This window comes from Mustela putorius, unplaced genomic scaffold, assembly GCF_011764305.1.
Source record: "Mustela putorius furo isolate JIRA1106 unplaced genomic scaffold, ASM1176430v1.1 tig00000430_pilon_pilon_pilon, whole genome shotgun sequence".
Taxonomy (NCBI): Eukaryota; Metazoa; Chordata; class Mammalia; order Carnivora; family Mustelidae; genus Mustela; species Mustela putorius.
The window spans coordinates 19,274,716-19,302,392 of record NW_025421377.1 but is presented as its reverse complement, the minus strand read 5'-3'; the positions used below and the strand labels follow the sequence as shown (position 1 = coordinate 19,302,392).

Genomic DNA, 27,677 nt, shown 5'->3' with positions numbered 1-27,677 from the left:
ATGCAGCTTGATTTGAGGATTTTCTCTTTCTTCTTTACCGCAGGACAAACTTTTGACGAATCACATTCCTCCATCATGTTATTCTGATACATGTGCCTATTATCAGTCCAAAGAACGTTTCTAACCTTCCCACATCCCGGACTGGTTCTCGACGGGATGGACGTCCTCTTGATCGGGGCTGAGAATGCATTCTTCTCTTGTGACGCATTTTATGAATGACCTGATACAAGTCAATACTTTCATCGGGGGGAAATAGAAGACAAAGCTGGGTTCCACATTCAAGTTCAATTTCCTAGAATAGGAAAGTAGTAATTTACAAAAAGAAAACAGAAGAAACTTTCAATAGACTTGTATTTTCCTGAAGGACAAGAACAAAAATAGACTGACTTGGAGACTTCCTTCTCAAGGCTGATGACCATACAGGATTCCAAAAACTTCCTTCAAAGGTTTTTTTTTTTGGGGGGGGGGGGGGCAAACAAACAAACAAAAAAACACCTTTCTAAAGTGTTCCATGTACTTATATAAGGGTAAAAACTAAAACTGTAGAATCTCCAAAGTTTAATATACCTATGCAGTTGCTTAAAACTCTGTGACAATTGTCCTCTACAAACAAAGGAATATCTCTTTGTGCAAAATACAAAAATATCAGGACAGGGTTATCTACCTTAACACAGTGGAGGAAAAACATGTTAGTGTGTGCCAACAACTTTGATAACTAAGAACTGCTACCTAAACTAAAATATTAACTACAAAGAGATACTAATGAATGGACTTTTTAAAATGAATTTTTATTTTCAACTACCAACAGTTCATTTATGAGCAATGAAAGCAGACTACTTCTTGTCAAAGTTACGTGTAGAAACTATGAATAGAAACATATTCTACTATGAGTAGAACCTAGGAGTCAAAGATTTTGGTTTATTTTAAACCACCACTTTTAATTTCATTTGTAGACTTGAAAACCTAGGTACACATACTTTTCATACAGCTTCCTTCTAGTCAGAAAACTTCAATGAAGATGTTCTAATGGCATTTCAAAAATTATACAAAATATAATAATAATATAATGAAAAAAATTAAAAATCAGGACAAGAATTTCTCTTCAAAAGGGTTTCAACTGGTATTTAATGAAAATACCATATAAAGATGCCTGTCTTCCAACATTCATGGAGGTCAAAATCACAGTAATCATGAATTCCAAATATTCTCCCTTAATCTATCACATGAATTATTTCAAAAATGGCTTAGAAATGTCCTTCAATAAAAATATCTAAAAGGACTGATTAAGTGTATGTTTTAAATAATCAATTAAAACAACAAACCTGTCCATCACGTCCAATCTTTACTGGTTTATGTTCATTCCAAGGATTGGTGAGATGAGCTGACTTAGTGAAGGGTAATTCACGCCTAAATACAAAGTAATGTCAATTATATTCTTTTGCAGAAACTTTTAGGGACCATATACTATACTTCAGCAATCAATCTTGATTTAAATGTGACTGAAATTTAAAGAATCACTTAGACTAAGAGCACTTATTCTCCAGAGAGCCTCTTTCTCTTTAGAGATGTGTTCTTGCCACATTCCGGTGTCCTCAAAAAAAAGTAAATACTGTATTTAAGAACATGAGCTCAGAAACTCAGACAGTTTAGGTTTAAATTCCAGCTCTCCCTTAACTTCTCTCTGAGCCCGGGTTCCTCAGCTTAGAAACAAGAGTATCACTACCTACATTTCATATATATTGCAAAGCAATATATAAAATGTTTCGTTATCTCTAGCTTCTGAGTACTCAAAAAAATTTTTTTTATTATCTAATCAACAAAGAGCTGAACTTAATCAGACAGTTAATACCAAATTAAAAATAGTACCCATCATCCTTGGTTCAGCGCTACTCTCCCAGATTCAAATGTCACCCCCCTTTCCTTAAATAAATCTTTTATTTATTTGAGAGAGAGTTCGAGCATGACCGGGGATGGGGGGGGGGGGGGGGATGGAGGAGAAAGAGAGGGAGAAGCAGACACCCTGCTGAGAAGGAAGCCTGATTCATGCTGGATCCTAGGACCCAGAGATCGTGACCTGAGCCAAAGGCAGATGCTTAACTGACTGAAATACCCAGGCACCCCATTTCTCCCCCTTTCAATAAGGCCATATTCCCTACCATCCATGGAATGGCTCTTGATAATATGAGTATTTACTTATGAATTCATCTATCTGCACACATTAATTATGCCCTTCACTTACATTATGGTACAGTATCTACTTAACTTTAAATCCTGGCTCTAAACTCTGTATCACAAGGCAAAATGGTCTCACCAACATAAAAAAGATATTCTATATTTTTATATTCTTTATCAACCTAGCACAATGCTGAATGCAAACACTATATATAATACCTGTTAACTGTCAAGAAATAATCAAATTAACAGTATCTGATAAGTTTTATTTATATGTGCATGAAGTAATGCCAAATTAAATACTTTAAAAGACAAACAAAGATAAGCAAAATACGAAGAGCTGCTTTCCCTGGGTGGTTGGCTCAGTCAGTTAAGGAGCCAACTCAAGCTCAGGTCTTGAGATCTCAGGGTTGTGAGCTTAAGTCCCACACTGGGGTCCATGCTGGGCATGGAGCCTATTAAAAAAAAAAAAAAAAAAAAAGAGCTGCTTGCATTTCTAAATTTTCTTCCAGAATTATCAAAAAAGAATGAGCACACAAAATTATTTTGGAAAAAGAATGGGTACCACAAAAAGAAGAGACAAGTTTTGTTTTTAATATGGATGGCCATATCTATTTTAGAGAAAGAAAATTTAAAAAAAAAAAAAAAAATGCTTCCTAGAAGAAAAGTGACTCAAGAAAGCCAAATGTTAGGAGCTAAGGAAGAGTTCCAGTTGAAGCAATGAGAGCTTGTGCAAAGGTATAACAGAGAAGAAAAAACACAAGTAACCTGATTCAGCGGATAAGCTACGTAACAATTTATTCTAATCTTACACAAATCTTCTTAAAAATGAATACAGAATGCTCAAATTTTGTAACGTGGGAAAAAAAGAAATGTTTATCTAAAGTCAAAGTAACAAGGTGGCATGCTCTGTGGTGATGGTGATGTGAACATATACTGGGGAAGTGGCCTATGAGTAGTGGAAATGGTCATAAAACTCTTGAATTCTTAGTGTGATATTCATTTTACTTCACAAATCAAGAGTTGTCCAGGAATGTATACGTACACATATACAAAATACCTACATACATGCTTTTTTTTTTCTTTTACCTTTTCAGGCTATCAGGGGTTAAAGAGAACAAAAAGACTATCACTAACAAGTCTATACCAAAGTCTAGAGTATCCAGAGGAAAAACTTTAACAATTCTTTGAACTTTAATACTTTCTTAAATTTTTCCTCTAAACTGCCAGTTGAAAAATCAGTTATAGGAAAGGAATAAATAACCTACAAGCCACCAAAATACAGGAAAATTACGAACTACTACTGCACAAAGTTATCATTGTTATTTAAATATTAGCAATGGAATACTGGAAGGTCCAAAGTAAAACCATTACGTTTGAGCTGGTTGAGCCATTTGGGATTAATCTTCGGTCACTGGTTCTAACTAGCCAGGTTCTAGAGACACTTTTCTGTGTTGACAAATTAATCTCTACCACGATATCTGCCAAGAACTGTGAGGCCCTAGGCAAAACAAGACTCAGAATACATTAAGAGAAACTGCAGGACCATGGTCATCACAACTATAGAATAAGCATCCTAAGCTTTACTGTGAGTACTCCAGCGAACATGGAAGTAACTTACCGATTTAAGAGGCTTGGTTAAGTGGAAGCCAATTTAACAAAAGACTATACAACTGTACAAAGATTCTTATACACTGGATAGTGTTAGATTATTAAAATTAAAAGGAGTAATGGAAAAATTCTAAAAGAGAAAATGGGTTATCTGGAATGGACATTAAAGGAGTGACCATAAAATATCATCAGGAGACTTAATTCTGGATGAATGACATTTCATATTGTAAAGCCTTATTTTAAACTAACTCCCACTAACAACTTAAATAAGTCATTTTTTTTGTGGTTCCTCTCCTAATGGCTAACATGCACCATCTGGTTGTGATGGTTTGTCTACAAAATACCTAAGCCATAAGAAATTCAGGGGCACCTGGGTGGCTCAGTGGGTTAAGCCTCTGCTTCAGTTCAGGTCATAATCTCAGGGCCTGGGATCAAGCTCCTCATTGGGCTCTCTGCCCAGCGGGGAACCTGTTTCCCTTCTCTCTTTGCCTACATGTCATATCTCTGTCAAATAAATAAATAAAATCTTTAAAAACAACAACAAAAAAGGAAATTCATCAGTTTGCGTGTGTCTCAAGATTTGGCCTTTTAACAACCAGATACTGATTCAAGTAATCTTGGGGCCACACACAAAGAAACTTATGTCTAATTATTATTAAATCCAAAGGGGACTTAAATAAGTCTAACGTAACTATTCTATCTCAAAAGAAAAATACTGATAGCAGTTATTGTTACTGACAACAAAGCCTTAACATTTGATGTTTTAACGGAGTCAAACGTAATTGTCATTTTATAATGAAAACTTAAGAGTACAAAAGACTTACCCCAAGGAAATACCAATGTAATAAATATTCTAAACCCCTCAGAACTCTTTTAAGTATTATAAAACTAGCCTTGAACTAAGTGCTGAGTATTCTCAAAATTAAAGTTATATATAGAGAAAATTAAAGTTGTAACTTTACTTAAGAATATTTTTTCAGAAAGTGCCTTGGTGGCACAGTTGGTTAAGCATCTGACTTTGGCTCAGGGTGCCAGGAATGAGTCTGGCGTTGGGCTCCCTGCTCAGCAAGGAGTCTGCTTCTCCCTGTCCGCTGCCCCTCCCCATTTATATGTGCATGCTCCCTCTTTCAAATTAATAATCTTAAAAAATAATAATAATAAAAGAATATTTGTTCGGAGCATGGGATGGCACAGTGAAGCACTACTCCTGGTTTCAGATCAGGACATGACCTCTAGAGTAGTGAGATCAAGCCCCCTGCAGGCCTCTGGGCTTAGGGCAGAGTCTACTTAAGATTCTCTCTTCCCCTCTCTCCCTGCCCCTCTCACTCATACACTCTCTAATTTAAAAAGAAAAAAAAAAAAAAAGAAAGAAAGAAAGAAAAAGTCCAGGTTAACCTAAAACTTAAATACAATAAGGAACCTTTACTATCCAAAATTTTGTACAAAACATTAGTAGGATCCACTTTTGGGTTTGTACCTCTTCTGTTGGTGTACACATTTCAAACAAGTTAGTAAAATAGCCAATAAGTCAATGAAGAAGAATAGGAAGACAATAATATATGAACAAACTAAGCTCATCTTCTGAAATACACAAATTTCCTTATTAAAAATATGGAAATGAAGGTTAACAGAACAAGTTACGGTCAAAACAAAATATGCTGCAACAAGTTTAAAAGTAAGTTAATTATTTTGTCTCCTAATACTAGGACATCATCATTTCCAAATAATTTCCAGTAACACCAACATTTCTAATCATAAAACCATAAACTAACAAACTTCTTGGGCCTTTACAGTTATAGCTATCCAAATAAATAAATAAATAAATAAATAAGTCAGTCTATCTGCTAAGAAATAGTAAGCGCCCTGTTTTCTCTATGAAGTACCTCCAGATTTTTAAATATTGTAATTTTGATTATAATTTAAGTGTAACTTAATTACAACCTTACTTTCTAAACAAGCATAAATTTATATTTAAAAACCCTGGGAGTAAGGGAGTATCACCTACAGTCTCACTACCCTAACACCGCCTTCCAACATAATACACACTTTGTTACGTTTTTCCATGTTGTTACATAGATAACTACTTCTGCATACTACATTTAAGTGACAAACCATAATTTACTTAATGATTTTCTATATGGAAGAATTTAGAGATTGCTTCTAATTTTTCCCTATAGAAATTATTGATGGAATGAGGAATAATGATATATTTTCATGCAGACAGCATTTTGCTACAGCACCAACAATCAACCTAATGCACTAATTTTAACTATACTGTTGCCCATGTAACTTCAGAGTCCTTCACTGTCCCATAAATAAAAAGTTTAACTGCTTAGGCTGGCCAGTATTACTGTTCATTTTTGTCTTTTGTTCTCTTTATTATCTGCTTCATAAAAAAAGGTATGTCCCTCTCCCCCACTCACACAGCCCCCACCTTCCCACCTCCTCAGCCCGTTTGTGTTTCCATGCTCTTCCTTCTGCTAGTTGGCCTTCCAGAACATGAACGGTACTTTTCATTCTTTTTCTTATTCAATTCCTCCATTTCTATCAAAATCTAACACCTAAGTTCACTTTAACTTAAAAAAAAAAATACATATGGTCTGTTTGGGTAAATTTTTTTTAACTAAAATTAATTTTATAGGCAATAGATGTATGCATGTCATATAAAACTCACACAAATTATTACCTTTTTATGTTAAAATAACTTTCCAGGATGTAACTGTTCGTGCCCAAGGTGCCATGTCAGCAAGCTGAAGCTTAGATTTAACTTCTGTATCCCTCTAAGTGCTCAGTTTGACCAGAAATGCAGTATATCCAGTCTGCCAACCCCCAAACACCAAGCCACCTCAATTCGGGCTTTCTCATCCCAAACAGGTTGACAACATAGCCCTATCCAACCATTTTCTATTTGGCTCTTTCTTGTTCTTTATTCTTTATCCTGTAAAAGTTTCCTGCCTTCTGCCCCATTCTGTAGTTCTCCACAGGACACTGACCATTTCATGAAGTGTTAAAGTTTTTATCATCTAAATTTACTTCCTTAATCATTTTTTAACAACGCACAATCATTCAGTAAGAACATAAAAATAGTGGTAATAACCCAGTGCTCAAAGCGAGTCTATTTTTCTAATAAGCATATTTAATCTTAATTATATCAACTTCAAAACACCGTAATACCAACTAAACACGACTTGCTAACTTCCTTAAGAAACGCTTGTTCACAACTTAATTCGTCACCTCCAAAATGTTAGCCAGCCAAGTTGAAGAGTGACTACTAATTTCCTATTCCAGTTACTAAATGACATATTAAATCACTAAAATCATACAGATCCAGGTAACATTTCAAGCAACTGATTCATGACAAACTAATTACTTATTGTATTACTAATATAGAGAACAAAAGAAATACATGAAGCTCTTAACTAAATAAACCTTTGCCCTTTACATCCTGTATTTATGAAGACAGTGAATAAGACAAGCAAAACATATCGACGTATTTTCACTTTAACACTGCTAAAGTTTTTTGCATCCAAATCAGCCTACGAACAAAGCCCAAAAAAGAATAATAATCACAAAGAATAGATTAAAACTAAACAACTGTGGAGTTTTGTTATTACTCCCAACTACTACCCCATTTAAAACAAGGGCAAATTTTATTATCTCCATTAAAGTGTAATTTACCTGCAAATCCAGTCAATTTTAAAAACTCCTCCCAACATTTTAGCATTCATTCCTGCTGGCAGCACCCAATGTATAGGAGATCCTCCATGATGCGATTCTGAAGAAAGTCTTGCAAATCCTAAGGGAATCAAATCACAACATTAAAATATAGATGCTAATTTAAATGATATTTTTATATAGCCAAATTATTTTTATTCTTACCTTGAAATTTTCCACTCTCTCTGACAGAAAATATTAATATAACACTCCTTGCGGATCTGAATGCAGCATTTAATTTCTTCTCATTTACAGGCAGCGTGGACCAAACACCCTACACAAATGATACAAGATCAGACAGAAATTAATGCAAATTTTCATCTTTGCAATTGTATTTGCAAAAGACCAAGGCTACTGATAACCATTATACTTTAAATTCAAGTAAGCTATAATGAAGAAAGGTCTTATTCAACAACTGTCAAAATAATGTACCAATTTATTGAAAACTCAGGAAAAATATGGAGAAAATCCCAACCTTAACAAAATCATTAAGGCAACTAGAAACACCTTGGGGTGGGGGAGGATATCAAATCTTATGGGCTAGAATCCTACATAATAGAGACAATCACCTACAATTATTGTAATATCACAACTATTTACTGTGGTAAATACATGTTGTTTAAAGATGAGTTATAATATGTACATTTTTCTCCTTAAAAACCTGCTTAACCAAAATAATTAAAATACTGTATTATTAAATCCATCAGTGAAGAATCTGTCCAGTTCCTAGCAATTTTTTTTCTATTTAAGTTCAAATTTTTATGCATTAATAGTTTGACTAAAGAGAAAATGTGTTGTATATAGAGGCAGAAAAAAGTTATTAATCTGTAAAGCATTTTAATCTATTACCTGTTTGTGAAATGATTAGAAGAAACAGCATGGTAAAGTAAGGCGGAAGCTCTAATTCAGTTCACTCTGCTCATACAAATGATCTCACTCATACTAAGTGCTTAATTACTTCTGCCTAAACTCACTCTAGCAGAGGAACAAAATAAGCTTCCACTACTAGCTACTTGGCATATAGCTTCCATTTATAAAGTTTGATGGGTAATCATTAATGTGACAAATATTAAGATATGAACATTGATAAAAAATATGGTTAGAAAAATTGACTTTCTAAAGATCAATAGAAGCTATAATGACTCATCTTAAACCAAGAAAAGAAAAATTTTAAATGGTGTAACAGATGTATTTTTGTAGCAAAAACAAACAGAAAATTAGTATCTTACAACATCCTACAGCAACGGGACATATCATTTTTGTAAATCCTTGGGTGGGCCTTTAAGCTAACTCTTTTTCTTCTAAATTCAAGTGATGTTACTGCTTAAAATAAAAGAAACTCTCCGTAAAAGAATGATTTCTTCTCAAGATCTCAAGGTGTAAAACCAGCATCAATATAAAACAAAAAATGGTTAATTAGAGACATTTAAAGAAGTGTTAGTACAGTAAGTTAGCAACTGAATACAGAAACATAAAAATCAAAAGAAACCCCTTTTATGGTACAAAGTATGAAAAAACATATTCTTCAGTATCACATATTTTGACTTCTAAAATTATCTTTAGAACACTCAAATTACTATTAGGTTGCCTAACCAGCTACAAAGCAGACCCTAAATGGCAACTAGACTATGGATCTTTAAAGCTTTAATGAAAATCAGAGTACACTACTCAAGATAATCAAAGTCTACCTTCCCATTTAAAATTTTCAAGATTGGGATAGTTTCAACAGAACTGATGCTAATACCTTAGCTTTGGCAAGAGACACATTCTCATGGTTGTTACTCTTTATGAGAAAAAATCTTGCATCCTGTAGGACATATTTGAGTTTACTGGTTTGATCTGGAAAAAAAAATAAAATAAAATCCAAACTGATTAACTGGAGGCCATTATTACAGATGTGTAAGCTGTACTGAAATTAGCCCTCCACAACCCAGCTAAACTTTTAGAATTCATCATCACCCATTCGATCTGGAAAGCTAAGCCACAACACATAATAGAGCAAAGCTAAGAAAAGACACCAGCACTCTGCAAGAAGTTAAACCTAGTGATGTTCCGATATATCAGATTCATATTGAAGTATGAAAACAGCTACAAATTTTATAGATATCTTTTACCAGATTATTCATTTTAATAGACCATTATGTTATTAAATATATATATATACCATCCACTGCGTCCAAAACCACAAAATACCCTGAAACGTTTGCTATTGTTCTAAAAGAGATGGAGTTAGGAAGTAAATATGGAGCTGTCTCTTTGTAAAACTACCTTATTAATGATTTTCTTAAATGTAATATATCAGAACATTACTACATCAAAACCAACCATTAATGGAGAACTAATAAGGCAAAATAATGACTTTATGCAGCATGCAATGAAAACAATTTCAAATTTAAATGATACCTTTTCGGACAGCACGAACGGAAGATGATAATTTCTCATGCTTCTTTTCTGAACCTGTATTTAGCCAAAGTACATTTGTTCAGATTGAGCTTTAATAGAGATAAGACAAAATTTCTACAGTCTTGTCACATAAAGTTCTCATTCAAGACAAATTATTCTTCCTGGCGCACCCACACACACAAAAAAAATACTTCTCAATGTGTACGAGTGTTTCATTTTTGGGGTTGTTTGGATTTTTTAAAAATACGTATATTTGAACAGTTTCCCACTCAGAAAACTAGTCACTGAATCATCATCTTCCAAGAAAAAAAAAAAGTGAAATTCCACTTAAGCAGTAACAGAACAGGATTAAAATAATAAGAAAAAGCTTAGTTTCCTCTAGAATAATTACACTGAACATGCCAAAAATCAATACTAATGAACATCAACAAGTTCACACTAAACTACAGCCTCCACACTTTCTATAGCAAGTTACATTAGAATCAGTCAGATATGATCACAAATAAAAGTAAAATGAGGATACCTGCATATGACTCTGATGCAGAGCTTCCACTTCTATCAAAAACAATCGGGGAGATGCCTCTAGCTCTCTTCCTTTCCTTCTTTTTCTCATCTAAAAGGAATTCAAACAAGATTTTTTAAAACATTACAATATAGGTACAGGTACTCAAATAAGAATACATCATGTGCCTGGGTTTTGCACAATCACTAAGTACTAGTCACTGCTAACCTCTCTCCTGACCCCTCAGTTTCCTCAGAAGGTGTTCCATTTTAAAGACATTGTTCAAAAAACAGAAACATGTTGTTACTCCCACCAACTTCAATCAAATTAAAAACACATGGCCATAACTGAGAACTACTTATCCTATACATAAAGGTAGTGTTGAATAAAGTTTTCCAAGGGGAAAAAATCTGCAAAGTAAACACAACTTTTATCTCAGTCAAATATACTATGTCTCTTTCTATGTACCAGGGACCACTGTTCTAAGTCCTCTCTCTAAAAAGTATACTATCATTCTTCAGGACTATAATTCTTCATTACAATTCCAACTCTGATTCTTAGATGTCTGACAAACCCCAGAACCCAAAGATTTTCAACTGTAAAAAAAAAAAAATAATAATAATAATAATAATACATTAGTGATTCCTTTTCTGGTTGCCACTGCTTGCTTTTGTGTCTTCAATTCCATTCTTCATGATCATTTCCCTCTTGGATTCCTGTTGTTCTTTGCAAACTGAATTTAAAATTTATTCTTAAAATGCTACTGATAGCCTATGTATTTATAGCCTATGTATTTCTACTAAGAAGCTGAGAATATTTAGTAGACAGAAGAGATTTGCATTACCTGTTTATTTACAAACAATTTCAACCTTAACTTGGAACTTTATAAGCATATAAACAAACACCTAAAATGGGATCAGGCTCTCCTATTTATTGGGATTTTAATCATACCACTGTAAATTCTTTTACTTTTCAGCTACAAGAAGAAACAAATATGGAAACAAAATGCACATATTTTTATAAAAATGGCAGAAAGCTGAAAAAAAAATCCTGCATACAATTTTCTATTATGACTATAAACAGTTACCTATTTAAAAAGATTTAGCTAAATTATCTCCCTAATCCTCATAACAAGCTCATGAAATACTTAAGGCCATTATTCTCATTTACAGAAGAGGAGTGGTTAGGCAACTTGGCCAGTGTCCCACATTTCCTGGATGGCAGAACCTAGTTTCAAATTCAAGTCCTCTAGCTTGAAAGTATAAGCCCTGAGTTCTTTTCTTACTGAGCAAATAGAAAAGGCATTTTCCTACTATTCCTGAAGGGGGATTCCAAGTCTAACTAGTTTGAAGATGGAAAATTCCAAGGACATTCTTAAGTTCCTTTTCTTTTTTTTTTTAAACATCCTGCCCTTTACTATGTACTGCTGCTTCTCCAAAAAGACCTAAGCAGCCCGTAAGTGACACCGGTTTTCCTAACACAGGACTGAAGAGAAGCGCAGGGAAGCACGTACGGGCACAATTACAAAGCCAAGCCCATTTAAAGCTAGCAGCCATGAGGACATCATAGTATCTCAAATAACCAAGTATAACATATTTCCAGAAAAGCATTTATTTCCAGGCTTACTTGCTTTGACTGATAATTGAACTTTCAAAAGCTTTTTTGGGGGTTTTATTTTTTTTTTTTTTTTTTAAGATTTTGTTTAGTTATTTCAGAGAGCATGCAAGAGGGATCACAGAGAGAAGAAGCAGACTCCCTGCCCAACAGGGAGCTGGACACAGGGCTCAGCCCCAGGACTCCGAGATCATGACCTGAGCTGAAGGCAGATACTTAACCAACTGAGCCACCCAGGTACCCCTGACTTTGAAAAGTTTCAAGAATTCTCTCCCTCAGGGTCAACTATAAGACTTCAAGTGAATAGACTGAAGCCTTTTGGTATAAAATGACTAAAAACCTCACCCAAATAGATGAGAAACAGGTTTTGTCAAATGCTAAATCTCTTTCTCATACTTGTATTTTGTTCACTGACTACATGTACATATATAGTGCCTAGCACTCTGCAGAAATACAAACCAGTGAATCAATGAGTATGACATTCACAAGATTAAAAATACAACCTTGTTAAATTCTTTATTTAAAAATTCTAGTGTGTCTATCATTTTTTCTCTTGGAACATGTAGGAGTCTAAGCATTAGGAGCTGATCACTAATAATACACCTGTTGATAATTACGAACAATATTTTATAAAGTCTAAAGATCTCTCACTAACATGAGAGAAAAAAAAAGAAGCAAAGTTAAAATCCTGTCCACCTTTTTATTTTTTTTTAAGAGAAAACTTCAACTTTTAAAATAAATACCATTAGAAATCTCCAAGGATTTTTTTCATTTTTTTTTAATAAGTAACTCTTACTGCTCTTAAGTTTATGATCTCCTCTCCTAACTATATTCTCAGCTCAAAAGAACAATGAAACTCATCTAACAAACTTTTAATGACCACCAAAGTGTGCCACTTTTATAAATAAGTTACTGAAAATTCTTTAGAAAAAAAAAAGAGGTAAAATAAACTAGAAACTAGAAAATTCATTAACACAAAGTAAACTTTGATCCCTTCTGTTTAAAAACAGACATCTCCTGGGGTTACTAAATGGGTGACAGTTAGTTAAGCGTTCAACTCTTGATTTCAGCTCAGGTCATGATCTCAGGGTCATGAGATCTAGCCCTGAACTGAGCTCCACACTCAGTAGAGCATCTGCTAGAGACTCTCCCTCTACCCCTTACCTACCTTCACGCACCCGTGTTCTCTGTCAGACAAATCTTTAAAAAAAACAGATATCTCCTAATTAAGGAGTTCCAAATCCACCCCCATTTTTCTTTCACACATTTTTATGAAAAACTACTCTATGATTAAAAATAGTAACTTCCTGCACAATAAACAAAATCTCTAAATCATGTTCCACATAAGGGATCTTCCAAGGATAATCCACTTTCTTTTCATAAGCAAAGTAAGAATTCCAGGTATCTCTTTGAAAATAATAAATTCTCCAATAAACAGTTTTGATGTATAGGTTCATGAAACTATGGGCTACCATTTAATATTAAATGCCTTCTCCATAAAAACAGGAAGTATTTTCAAGTACCTTGCTACAGTATCAGCACCACCTAGAAGCTTGTTAAAAATGTAGATTTTAAGTCCTATCCATTTAAATAAATCTCCCTTGACTTAAATAAGACAAATAAGAAAGATTGTTCCTAACACAGATACCAAAAAGATTCGTAAAATAGAATTTCCCCTACCCCATGGATATTTAACACATTCATCACAGTAAGTAAACATTCATTCAAATTATAAATGCACTTTTTGTTCTCTATCCATTACTATAATTATAGAAGACATACGATCCCATCAGTTTGCAAAAAGTATGATGGGAAAGTACAATTAAAGATTCCACAAAGTTTGGGATGCCTGGGTAGCTCAGTCGATTAAGCCTCTGCTTTAGGACTGGGTCATGATCCCAGGGTCCTGGGATTGAGCCCCCATCAGGCTCCCTGCTCAAAGGGAGGTCTGCTTCTCTTTCACCCTCTCCCTCTGCTCCCACCCCGTTTGTGCTCTCTTAATTTCTAATAAATAAAATCTTAAAAAAAAAAAAAAAAAAAAAAGAAAGATTCCACAAAGTTTTTTTTTTTTAATCAAACTTAACTATCCGTCTACTCATTTTAGCTCTTTAACCCCTTTTATAATCCTCTCAAACAACTCCCAAACTAGAACTGAAGTGAGCAAAAGGTTGAAAGCACTTTAGTTACCAACCTCTAAAAAACAGAAAATAGCTGGCCATTTGTTCTATTACCTATACAATTTTAATATGACTTACTAACAATGTACCAGAAAAATATTAAAATTTTGTAATAATGAAGTTATAATGATCCTATATAACAGAATATTATTTATCTTACTATTGCAACATTTACTTCATTTAGAATACACAGCAGATCTGGCTACATCCAGACAGAAGACAGCCATGACAGCATGCATAACCATCATAAAATGGAAAGGGATCTTTTAAGTACCCTGACCTCTCCTTGTTGTACACTATCAAATTCCCCTCAAAAGAGGGTCTCCACCCTTAGCCTAGTGACTACAACTACCTAGCATTCCTATATTTACATCTCGTAGATCAGATAGGGATAAAATGGTAGGACACGTAGTATCGAAGGAATGACGACCCAAGAGAGCCCTTAACCAACCACCCTACAAGAATCTTAAATTCTTATTTTCACCTCTTGTACTTTTATACCCAGCCTTTGAGAGATCCTGCCCAAGTCAGTCAACCCACAAGTACAGAATTGGAACAACAGTGTATACTCCCAAAAGAAAAAGTTAAGATTTCTATTACCATATGTGATAGATATCTATAGTCATTTATTTAACATGGCAAAACTATAGTACCTAGTAGACAGGTTCCACACCAATATACTTTAAGTACACCAGACATTAGTGTTTAAATAAGATGTTGGCTAGTATGGAAATCTAAGAATTTATAACATTAAAATCTGAAATACATTTCCACACAGAAAAATGATCAGACTTGTATTCATTTAGAATACAATCAACTCGAAGCTGGGAAACACATTTACTAAGACATATAAATCTCAAATGTATTTATATTACTCAAAAGTACAAAACACAAGACAATCTTATTAACACCCCACATCTCAAAATATTTTATAATTCAATTTAAACATGTTCAGAAATAAATCTTTGTCTTTAAAAAAAAAAGTCTGTCTTTTTTTTTTTATTTAAAAGACAAACTTATAAATACAAAAAGTAGTACCTGATCCATCTGTGCCTGAACCAGATCTGACAGATCCATCTGTGAAAGAAACGGATTCAGAATCAGAGTCGCTAGCTTCACTTCGAGTATCATAATCATTTCCCTCTTCCTTCTGGTCTCTCTCATCCTGTTCATATTCTTCTTCTTCCTCCTCCTCTTCTTCTTCCTCCTCCTCCTCCTCCTCCTCTTCCTCCTCCTCCTCCTCTTCTCCATCTTCATCCACTTCTTCATCTTCCTCTGCATCTTCTTCTACCTCTTCATCTTCCTCCACATCTTCCACCCCCTCGTCCTCATTCTCAGTGTTGTTGCCCTGCTCATCAGAAGATCCACTGCTGCCAGTCTCATGGTCAGAGCCATACTCTTCAGAGTTCACTTCTTCCTTAGAAGACTGGCTGGATCTGCTTGCACGTCTATCCACTTCAAGCCCAATTCTCTGATGTTTAAAGAAAAAGGGAATCAGCAGTCATAAAACAGAAAAGGTCAGAGTGAATAAACAGTTCTAAAGCCTCAAAAAGAACTGCTTTGTTTTACATCTGCAAGAACATTTACTACCTCAGAATCCTCTGGCGTAGGGGATTTGGTCCTCCTTTCAGGATCTCTTTTCCGGAGACAAGTTTTTTCAGGTTGATTCTTATAAGGTTCTCTAGAAGCACTGCTTGACAAACGAATCTTTCGATCAGCTTCTAGACGCTTGCTTCTTTCGGATCTTTGATATTCCTCATTTTTATACTCTGCAACTGACTTTCCTTTAGTACTAACTATTCTTTTGTTATTGCTCGCAGATGAGCTCAGTGGCTTAGAAATCAACTGCCTTGAATGAACAGAAGGCTTTTGTCGCTTGATGTCAGTAGATTCCATTCGGTCACTTTTTCTTTTTGATCCTTAAAAATACAATTTAAAGAAAGCATATAAATGTATTCTAGGCATTCTACTTGTTTCACCCAAGATTAACAGATAATACATATCAAAGGCTCATTTCTTTAAAATGTCTTCTGAAATGTTAATCATAAAAAAAAAAGCTTGTAAATATTGGAATAAATTCAGGCATGAGATATTTCACGCATTGAAAAAATAGATCACTTTTATTCATAAAGAACTGGGTACCACAGTTTGTTATGACTGTACTTTTGGTGTTAACAGACTCAACAAATAAGAACAAATACAAAGTCACTTTCTTAATAAATTAAATCTCTATTTAATTTTTTTAAAATTACATTTTTAAAAAATGTAATTTTTTTTTAAAAATTACATTTTTAAAAAATTTAGTTTTTTAAAAAATTACATACCCTTTTTCTCGTTTTTATCTTGTTCACTCTCTGGATTATATAGTTCATCATCCTGTTCCGGTACTTCAGTCAAAATATCATCTAGAACATTAAGTTCTCCATCTGAAAGCAAGAAAATTAAAAATAGGGAAAAATCATTACCATTAAGCATTTATCTTTGACTACTACACTGGGTCTACATACATGATAACATAACCCTCAAAGACATTTTATTTCAGGATCAAGACACAATACTAATTCTGTAAAACCATACAAATAAAGGACATGATATAGACCTCTTGTCTACAAAGCCAGGAGTAGTATATACCCACCCCATAGGGTATAAAAGCATATACTGGAGTACAAAAAGTAAATGTTAAGAATTTCTTTAACTATATCTCATTTTCTAATATAATTTTTCTACCTGCTTTAAAATATGCACAAAAAATTAGGACAGAAATACAAGTGTGTAACATCAACACACACTTACCAAGGACTGTGTACACCTCAAGATACTTAGTATCAAGAAAAAATAATATTTTAAAATGGAGAAACATGACAGATTCCAACTTAACTACAGCCAAATCAGTATCAAAGACCACCTGGCATGATGCACAATAATTCTGAGATATTCGGATGCAAAAATGCAAACTCTGAACCTTTATGTGAGAAACAACAAATAAAACGAAATGAAGAGTCATGAACTACAAACAGTAAAAATTACTCCAGATTAAAAGAGAATAAAAAGACATGGTAACTGAATAAGGCACGTAACTGGGAAGCTAGTAGTAAGGTCTGTAGATTACAGTAAATGTCACTGTTAATTTCCTGAATTTTGATAGTACCATCAGTAAGTAAAAGTTCTAATTCTTATAGAAATACACATTTAAGTCTTTAGGGACAAAGAAGTATCATGTCTGCAACTGACAAATGGTTCAGGGAAAAAAGTGTGTCTGCATAGGCTTATGTCCACAGAGAAAATTAGGGAAGACTGAATCCAAGAAAAACAATGTGGTGAAAAGTTAACATTTGTGGAATATGGTTGAAAGGTAAAAAAATCTTTTGTTGTACTATTTCAGCTATTCTGTCCAAAAACATCAAAATAACATTAAAAGTAAAAAATAAAAAATAAATAATAATAATTTTAAAAAGACTACTTCTGTCCTACACAGAAATCATTTCAGGATGCTGGCATAAACTACGAGACATGTTAACTTGTTCAGACAAGAGAACTGCTGACTATAATCGACATACTGAATGATGGTAAAAACCAGCAACTCAGTTTTCTCACTGTATCCTTATACTCCCGCCATATACAATAGGACAAAATAAATCCTAGAAATACATGCCTATTTACTACTTTAAACTGATTTTTATTATATGGGTGCCTGGGTGGCTGAGTCAATTAAATGTCTGCCTGTGGCTCAGGTCATGATCCCATGGGACAGAGCCCCATGTCAGGCTCCCGGCTCTGCAGGGAGTCTGCTCTTTCCTTCTCCCTCTCCCTCTGCGCCTGTTCATGCTCATGCTCTCCTGCTCTCTCTCTCAAATAAAATCTTTTTAAAAAATTAAATAAATAATTTTTTTTTAGATGTGCACTAAAGCTAATGATAAATGCTTTGAACATTATTAAGTATTCTGGTGTCAAAAATATCTCTCCAAATTTAAAGTATAATGAAGGGAAATGTAAAGTCATGAACACTGATAATTTTATTTATGGCTCCAGCCAAAAAGCAAAGCCCATTCAAAATTATAACAAGGGCTACTAATCTGACCTGAGGTCTATAAACAGGATAAATGAGACTAAAATATCTTCAAAGGTGGACAGAAATCAGTGACTGAAGAGAATTAAAATACCTAATGTAGGTATAAGAAAAACAGATTACATGGGATATGGAAAAATAACAACTCAGTATTTGGAATCAGACACAATTGCTATTTAAGAACACATCTTCTTCAGTGTTTGGAATTAAAGACCGTTGCTGCTTAAGAACATCCATGGGCACCTAGGTGGCTCAATTCTCTGAGAGCTGGTTTCAGCTCAGGTCATGATCTCATAGGTCATGGAATTGAGCCCTGTGTTGGACTCCAAGCTAAGCGTATGTTCTTTAGAGATTCTCTCCCTCTGCTCCTCCCCAACAATGCACGCATGCTATCTGTCTCAAATAAATAAAATCTTAAAAGAACATTCCATATGCTGGAATGGCATATCAATTGATTTCTTTGGGTAGTTAACAGTATACTTTACTGGTTTTCTAAAATGAATATATATACTATATGGACTGTTTTTATTTTTACTTATAGTTCTCTAGTCAGTAAAAAAGTAGATCCAACAGATCTTCACAGAATCAACTACATTTCTGAGCCAGAAAAAAAAGGCAAAAAAACCCATCACAATAAAAAAAAGGCAAAAAAAACCCTATCACAATGAAATAGACAATTAAGTAAACACAGTGCTACACAAATCTTTTCATAAAATCACCAGCTCTATATTAGAAATATCAACCCAAAAGCCTAAACATTTACATGAAATTATATACTTTATATGTGCTAAATCTAATACAGAATGAATCATTTCTGCAGGTTGATTTAAATCAATTTAAATTTCAGACATGTTTAAATTATGGTTTCCCTATTTTAAAAAAAGGGTATTGTTTAAAAGTGCCTTAACAATTGTATTAGTCAAATGTAGAGACTGGTTGCAGTTTTTTAAAAGCAGCTATAACGTTTTAAGACAATAAATATTAACCAATGCTTACTTTTTTTTTTAACATTTTACCACTTTCACATATATCATTTATATACCTACATGAAACACCTAAAGTATGTTTTATCATCCATTAATTCACTGATTTAAAAAAAAAAAAAAAAAAAAAGGGAGCTCAGAAGTACAAGCTGACCAGATTCTTATGTCTAGAAACAGATGGGTACAAGCCTACAAGTTCAGGTTTTCTAAATCTAGAAGTAAATTAGATGGGGAACATTTGAAAAACCTTTAAACACAAGTAAGAGAAACAACAAAAACAGAAATTATAAAAAAGTCACATGCCCTGTATTTCAAATAAATGTACCAGAAAGCTCTGTATCACTGACATTATAGCATCTTGAAATTTACTTTAAGAACACTACATCCTCACTTGATATTTTATACATTTTTATCCATATATGTCATTAGACCGAATAACCTACCTGTTTTTATCACAATACTGGCAAACAAAAACCTGCAGAACAAATTCAGCCTATGACTTAATTTGACCAGCAAGGTGAGAATGGCTTCTGTATCTTTAAGACTGTGTTCAAAGCAGGTGGTGTGGGGGTGGAGAGGGGGGGCACAGTGCAAAGAACATGTGAGAAACCCTCATGTGGTCCACAAAGCCTAAAATATTTAGTATCTGACCCTTTACAAAGTTTGCCAACTCCTAGTATATATGACATTTTAAATTACTTTTCTCCATTACTGAAACCTCTCATATCCTTACTGTAATATAATATACAGAAGATCTGGATTTGGAAGAAAATCCAGGACTTCATTTAAGACCTAAGTTATCTTCAGGAAGGTTCCAGTCTGAGCTCCAGGTTCTTCACTTCTGATAAGAGGCATTTAGAATAAAAGTATCGGTGTTCAGGGAAAGGAACAGGAGCACAGCTATTTGAATCTCTTATGAGTTTTTAACCTATAAGTCTTTCCCTATCACTATCAAATTCTTTTTTTTTTTTTTTTAAAGATTTTATTTATTTATTTGACAGAGAGAAATCACAAGTAGATGGAGAGGCAGGCAGAGAGAGAGAGAGGGAAGCAGGCTCTCTGCTGAGCAGAGAGCCCGATGCGGGACTCGATCCCAGGACTCTGAGATCATGACCTGAGCCGAAGGCAGCGGCTTAACCCACTGAGCCACCCAGGCGCCCTCACTATCAAATTCTAATAAATCCTGCCTGCCATGAACCTTGTGTTAATAACTAGGGTAGATGATACATAAAATCTGGGGAACACAAAAATCCGTTTTAAAAAAATAAATATATACATGTTCTACTATCTGCTGCTATATAATATGTCATCCCAAAACACAGTGGCTAAAATAATACAATAATTTATTATTATTGCTTCTAGTTCTGGTGCTCAGCGAAGCTCTCGTGTGGCTGCGGTCAGATGATGGGTAGGGCTAGAACCACCTGAAGGCTTGTTCATTCACCCGTGTGGCTGGCACCTACACGGGGAAGACTCAATACAGCTGAGGCTCCTAGAGCATTTCTTTCTGTGGTCACTCTCTCATGGCAGCTTCAGGGGAGGCAGACTTCTTACATGGTGGTTTAGGGCTCTAAATAAGTACACCCCGAAAGAGAAAAAGCCAAGCAAAAGCTCAGTTCAGTATTTTATTCAGAGGCCATCACAAAAGTCCACTCAGGTTCCAACAGAGGAGACAAAAACTCTACCTAATGGATGGAGAAGTGTCAAATACTTAGTAGGTGTTTTCAAAGCTATCACCATCTACTTAGTTCTGTTTAAACTTAAGGATTTTAATTACAAAAGTAAGGTGTATTTTAAAAACAAAATACAGTTTTAAAATGTGAGAGTTTACAGTAATGGGTTATAAAGCTAACTTAAGCTGCTTTCTCTGACCAATTCTTTGATTGGCTAGAAAAAGTACACTCTATACATATTTCAATTCATTTTTCAACCCAGAATGAATTATAAAGAAAGCAAATATTATTTTAATATTCTGAGAAGCTACTGCTGCTGATGACTAATCATCACTGGCATATTCCTTTTGGAAAAAAGTAATTTACGTAAAATAAAAGTAATTTAAAATAATACCCACTAGTTCTCTAGTGTGGCCTTCTTTAAAGTACCTTAATAAATTTAATTTTTATTTTTTCAAATAAACTTTATTTTTAATAAAGAAATTTAAATCACTCTTCATCATAAAAATATACACCATATATTCTATTAATTTATTATTACTATGTATATTTTAGATATTCAATTCCTTCATAGTAGCTTGACAGCAGCACTTTATTAACGATTAAAAAAAAAAAAAAAAACAAAGGTTAGCAAATGCCAGATTAAGAAGAATTCTATGAACATAAAATTCACGTATTACAAAAATAACTCTGCTGTAGTATTTCTAGGAGATAAAGCACTTCACACAGTTTTTGGGATTAAGTCTCTATAAAGAATACAATATTGGGGCTCCTGGGTGGCTCAGCTGGTTGCTTAAATGTCTGCCTTCAGCTCAGGTCATGATTCCGGGATCCTGGGATCAAGTCCTACATCAGTCTCCCTGCTCAGCTTCTCCCTCTCCCTCCAGCTCATGCTCTTAAGTAAATAAAATCTTTTTAAAAAAACAGTTTTTGAAAATTATTTTAAAAAGTTAAAAAACCAAGGATGCCACACCAAAATGAATCTTGTCACAGTGAATTAGCTCAAATGAAACACAAAATTATTCATTAAACAGTATTTCTTTTTAAAGCTAAAATATAAATTCATCCAAAAGTTATACCCTAACAATCTAGATGATAGGAATCTAGCTCTTGGACACAGTTGTGGAAACTCCAAGGATCCATACAAAAATGCACACCTTGCATTTTTTAAAAGGACTATCTGGTCATTAAGAAACCAGATTCTCATCTGAAAGCAACCAGCAGGAGCAGTCCTGATACAGAGAAGGTAATATATGCCATGGTTTTGCAAGAGACAATCTGGGTTTATGTCTGGTAAATGTAAATGTGTATTTATTTACAAATACTGCTTACACACAGACCATGCCATCTCTTATACTTTTTTTTAACATAATACCTACCATTAATTATTGAACAAGGACTTTAATCTGCCTGACCCTAGTATGCATGTAAGCCTGTAATTCCTGAATAACAATGTTAAATAACTGCAAAGTTTAGTATACCTGATACTTTGTGAAAGAGTAGAAATGGTAAGGAGGGCAATCCTACACAACTCTAATGGTTTAACTAACTACCTTAACAAAATCCGAGCACTATACTGTCCCATCGTCCAAAGTTTCAAAAGGATACCCAAATTCAGATTTTTATTTGGAATTGACTGACTTATTAAATAAACACTGCCTCAAAAACAAAACAAAAATGCAGGTTGTTGCTACAGCTTGACTCTTCTGTGTAAGTGCAATCTGTGAATGTTTTGTGCTATAAAAAAGCCTTCACTATCATCACTAATGCAAGCTAGCACAATCTTATTTGTCATCTCAAATTAATAGCAAACTGAGTTTTGAAACAAAGGTAAAGATCCAGGGGTACAAGAGGCAAACAAGAAAATAAAAAGAACCACTGTCTTCAGAACTTATTCAAAACCTGTCAAGATGTTAGGAATAATAAGGCTTATTTTTTTTTTAATTGTTCTATTGGGGGATTTTTGTTTGTTTTAGATAATATTGGGAAACTGGAAATCTAACTAGCTTTCAAAGTACTTGAACCATCAGGTTAGGTATATAACAAGAATGACAGAATGAAGCCCACAGAATTGAAGTGACTTCACTAAAATCTTACAACTATGAATCCAAATTTAATGCTCTTTGCACTATACCAGAATTCCTCTTTAATCTTGAAATTCCTGGCCCAGAGAGGCCACAAATCTTAACTTCCAGGAGAGCAGTGTAGAAAATTAACCTTTATCTGAGACACAGTTCATTGTTTAGAACCTGAAAGCTTCTGGGTCAGGAGATACAAGTATTATTTGAGGGTCCAGCTTAACAAACTGAGACCTAGAATAGCCAAACAAAGAAAACCTGGCAGTTAAATATACTACCATTCTGTTTTACAGACCACCAAAGTACATTATATCTTTTATTTTAATTCATTTAATGTATTTTTAATGACTTTGACAAGAAGCAAGAATTCCTGGAACCTCCCCTTCTGTTATATTTTAGGTTAGACCAGTCTCAGCTACTGTTTTGTCATTCCTAACTATCATCCCTCTAAAGTGAAGTGTAGAGACTTGCATTTCCTGTCCCACACAATTTGCTGTTCTCCAATAAGCATACAATTTGAAGTCTAAGGGCAGCATTTTAAATTTTTTATCCTATTTCTATTATGGGTAAAACAAATATAATGGAAAATCAAATATATACTCTATGCTTTCTAAAGCCTGAACTGAATCTGTAGACTACCGAGCTACTTTTCCAGAAGACCAGTGGACCTAGGAAGTCATCTTCTTCTAAAGCCCTATTACAGTGAGGGCTATACTACGTACATACAATATGTGTATGTATATGTAACTGCGTGTACATACTTATATGTACTTGCCTATATGACTGTGTGTGTACATATACAATTGAAACTGAGAAAACTTAGCTTTGGATAGCAACAGCAAATGTCACTTAGTTACCACTGAAGTCCAACCTTAAAGTCATTTTTGTTGAAGTCATTTTTTCAAGGCACTGAGTCATGATTAACTGTCACAAAGAACCTGGTAAACAACAGACACAAGCAATCCTGGCCCTGATGGAGCTTTCAGTCTGATAATGCAGAAAACATATTACTTATGCAAGTGGTAACTCATTACCCTCATATTGGATATATTAAATTTTCACCCTCTTTCAGAAAGAAGTTCGTAAGTGCATAAGAAATAAAATGAATACAAGGCATTTAAAGTAGAAAAGATATGTATACCTCATATAGAAAAACTAACAGTTAACACCACCAACATTGCAGACTCTTTTAAATTCACTTTTTGGACATATAATCACCACTAGAATCAGAGCTGGCAATTTACACAGGCTTCAGCGTCTAAGTATGGGTATTATAGAGGCATTATAGAAGTTAATGTTTATTATACAATTAATGTGCAAAGCCCAATAACCCAAGGACTCTATTACCTAGTCTTTTGACTGTTCTGTGACCAACAGCAGATTTCTGCAATTTAAATTCATTTCTTAACAAGATTCTACATCATTCATGAAATCATTTAAGGCCTGTGTCAAGTCTAATATTGTTACAGGGCTTAACGTTATAATTTCATAATGTTTCGTATAAGATAACTAATAAGTACTTCTCTTCCCACTTTTTCTTGTTGAAAAAGGAGAAGGAAGAGGGAATGAGGTATTCTAAACCTGGTTTTAGGTTTCTATTTGCTAGCCTTCCCAGTAAACCAGAGACAATCTTTGATCTAAACTATAAAAATAAGCACTTATATCAGAGATTTTAAAATAGAAATTCAACTACGGAAATGAAATTAATTTTTTAAAATTACACAAATGTGAGATATTTCAGAAGCTGATGACTTATCCTAAGTATTAATAATAGGGGGCATTGTAAGCCCCTAAGAATAGTTACAAAGTTTATGTATTTGGAATGCATTTTTATCAATACTCCCATTTCTAAAACAATTTTTAAAACATAACCTATTTTTCTTCCACAATGTATGTTAACGTGCCTATGACTGACTTAACAACTATGTCCATTTTAACAATGAACTCCTGGGAAGTACTTAATTTTTACTCGTTTTGTATTTGGTTTACCTCACCCACCACAACCACCACCCACACACACAGCTCATAGATTACACTCTGATACAATTAAGTGTTGACAGAATTAATTTTATTGATTAAAATCATCTATTTTAATAACTGATTTTACTACTAATTTAAAAGTTTATTTTTGTCACTAACATCATGCAACCTGAAATTTACAACCCTACTGTGCTTTGCAAAATTTTGGGCGGGGGGATAAGATTTAAGGAAGGTCAATTAAATACTACAATCTAATCATTGAATTAATTGCTTAAACATATTCCCATACACACCACTTTCCAAGCTTGTCCCTATCCTAAAGCATGAAAACGCTTCTTTCTCTTAAGGAGAAAAAGAGAGACAGGCCTCATGCAACTTGACCCTAGAATCTATTTAACAAATGCCCCCACCCCCAAGTTAATTAACCACACAGAAGAGTAGACTTCTGAGATACAGGGCAGCAGCTGTGCCATATTTTTATCAACTATAAACTTTCCAAAACTATCAGGGTAATCCTCACAGTCAGAAAAGACCCTTAGGGGTGCCTGGGTGGCTCAGTGGGTTAAGCCGCTGCCTTCGGCTCAGGTCATGATCTCAGGGTCCTGGGATCGAGTCCCGCATCAGGCTCTCTGCTCAGCAGGGAGCTTGCTTACCTCTCTCTCTGCCTGCCTCTCTGCCTACTTGTGATCTCTGTCAAATAAATAAATAAAATCTTTAAAAAAAAAAAAAAAAAAGAAAAGAAAAGACCCTTAGGCAACATGAAATCTAGCCTACTCTCCAGACCGATAATGATCCAGGATATTCATTAATATCTGTAGGGCCTGGGAGGTCGGTATTTCAAAAGACATGACATTCCATTCTGCCAACATCAGTTCTTCCTGTATTTCACTGTAATGTTATTCCTCCAGCTCTCTCTAAATTCCATCCGTGGGTTCCCGGTGGTATCCTCTGGGTGCTAGCACAATGTGTTTCTATCCCAACAGCGGCCAGAATGATTTGTGCCAACCCTAAAACGTGTTAAGTATCTTTTCAAACATCATGTTTTCCAAAATAAGTATTCGAGGATTTAAATGGGCAATTCTTGCCATTTTGCCTATTTAACAGGAAGAGCCATAAATTACTCGTAGATATTTCTCGAGATGACTAATCCACTTGTACAACTTCTTAAATAGGGTCACTGACTACACTGCCATCGTTCTGAGGGCGGCTTTAAGGGTTGTCGAAATTTTGCCTAAAATAAAAGGGTCGTTCTGAAAATACGCATTACATCCGCAGAATCCTACCAGGAAATGAACCTAAGGGTCGGCCACTCAGAACAGGCCCCCTCAGCCGCGCCCAGGACTGCTAAACGTAAAGTGAAGAGGGAATAGGATTAAAAAAAAAAAAAAAAAAAACAAAAAAACCAGTAACCGGCACACGGAAACCAAGCCCAGGCGAGACGAAGAGCTAGGTCAAATGGAGATCGGGGACGCAAGGACAGGCCTGGCTTCTTCCAGGGAGTCCAAGTGTCTCGGGTGGGAAGGATCGGCTCCGCGCGGGACAAGCTAACCTCCCCAACCCCCACCCCGCCACAACGACTACGGCTCCACCGACCCACTCCGGAGCGTCGCCTCCACCCGTCACCTTTCTCCGCACTAACCTTTCTCCTCCCGGCTGTCGGCCGCCATTGCTCCCCTCCTGTTTCCGCCGCTGCCGCCGCCGCCGCCGCCGCCGCCGCCGCCGCCGCTTCGAAGCGACTCGCGCGGGCGCCGCAGCCGCGGCAGCCGTAGCACGGGCACGTCCGTCAGTCCGGCCGCTGGGCTGCGCGCTTCACACCTTGGCCTCCACCGCTCACCCTGCTCGACTCACCGTTTTTCCTCCCGCTTCTTCCCTTTCTCCCTTGTCTCCTTTCCTCCTTTCACTGCAACCTTTCTGGTGCCCTAGGCCCAGCCTTCTCGTTGGGGTTTGGGGACGGGAGGGGGTAAGGGGGAGGGAAGGGAAACAGATGGCGACGGCGGGCGGCGCTAAAATGGAGCCTGCTTCCTGCGCGAAACAATCCCGCTCCCGAAATGCCCTGCGCTGTTTACGCTTCGTTCCTCCGTGGGAGCGTCACAGTGCGGCGAGGGGCGGGGAAGCGGGCGGGGCAAGTGGGCGGGGCAAGCGGGCGGTCAAGGGAAACGTGATCACGTCAGCACGTCGCTCTGTCTCCCACAGCCCGGAGGGCCCCGGGCCCGAGTCTTGTGTGCAGGGATTGGGTGGCGGCCGTTGTAGCCTGTTGGGCCGCCCGCCGAGGCGCGGACGCTCGGGTGGCTCCGTTTTCTCACCTGAAAAGCCTAGTGACGGACCTTAGCGCAAAAGTGCTTCCGATTGTTCCGCGGAGCTCTCAATCCCGTTCTGCAAACCGGAGATTTGGTCCGGCCCTTTGCAGCCGCCGCTTTGTACTCCGGTCGCCAGACACACTTTCTTTAATTCCTGCCCTAGGCTTAGCCGAAGGCAGCGCGGGAAGCAGCCTGCTCTCCCACTAGTTTTGTCAGCTGGGGGAATTAGTTATGTTCAATTGTAGTATAGCTTTGTAATTCATATAATGGCAAATTTGATTTAAAAATTCATCGACGGGCTGGGGTACACAGTTGATTTAAACAGACTCTTGAGAAATTGAAACTACAGAAATGACCAAAAATTATTTAACTATATAATATGGTAAAAAATGCAAGGAAGCTTTCAG

General features: G+C 35.6%; 1 protein-coding gene across 4 annotated transcripts in view; it reads right to left on the bottom strand.

Moving 5' to 3' along the window:
• The window catches only part of YTHDC1 (YTH domain containing 1), a 36,005-nt gene extending 8,979 nt beyond the window's left edge, over positions 1-27,026 (bottom strand). For 2 of the 4 annotated variants that reach the window (XM_045079828.1, XM_045079829.1), the window contains exons 1-11: positions 26,613-27,026; positions 16,518-16,619; positions 15,784-16,112; positions 15,232-15,664; positions 10,424-10,513; positions 9,901-9,954; positions 9,242-9,336; positions 7,663-7,771; positions 7,462-7,579; positions 1,323-1,407; positions 126-292 (exon numbers count right to left, since the gene is read on the bottom strand). In XM_045079828.1, the coding sequence (XP_044935763.1) occupies positions 126-292; positions 1,323-1,407; positions 7,462-7,579; positions 7,663-7,771; positions 9,242-9,336; positions 9,901-9,954; positions 10,424-10,513; positions 15,232-15,664; positions 15,784-16,112; positions 16,518-16,619; positions 26,613-26,640 (1,610 nt within the window). In that variant the 5' untranslated portion in view covers positions 26,641-27,026. The remainder of the gene's footprint in view (positions 1-125; positions 293-1,322; positions 1,408-7,461; positions 7,580-7,662; positions 7,772-9,241; positions 9,337-9,900; positions 9,955-10,423; positions 10,514-15,231; positions 15,665-15,783; positions 16,113-16,517; positions 16,620-26,612) is intronic. The other 2 variants (XM_045079830.1, XM_045079831.1) reach the window with 1 other exon arrangement.
• Positions 27,027-27,677: the final 651 nt, after the last annotated feature.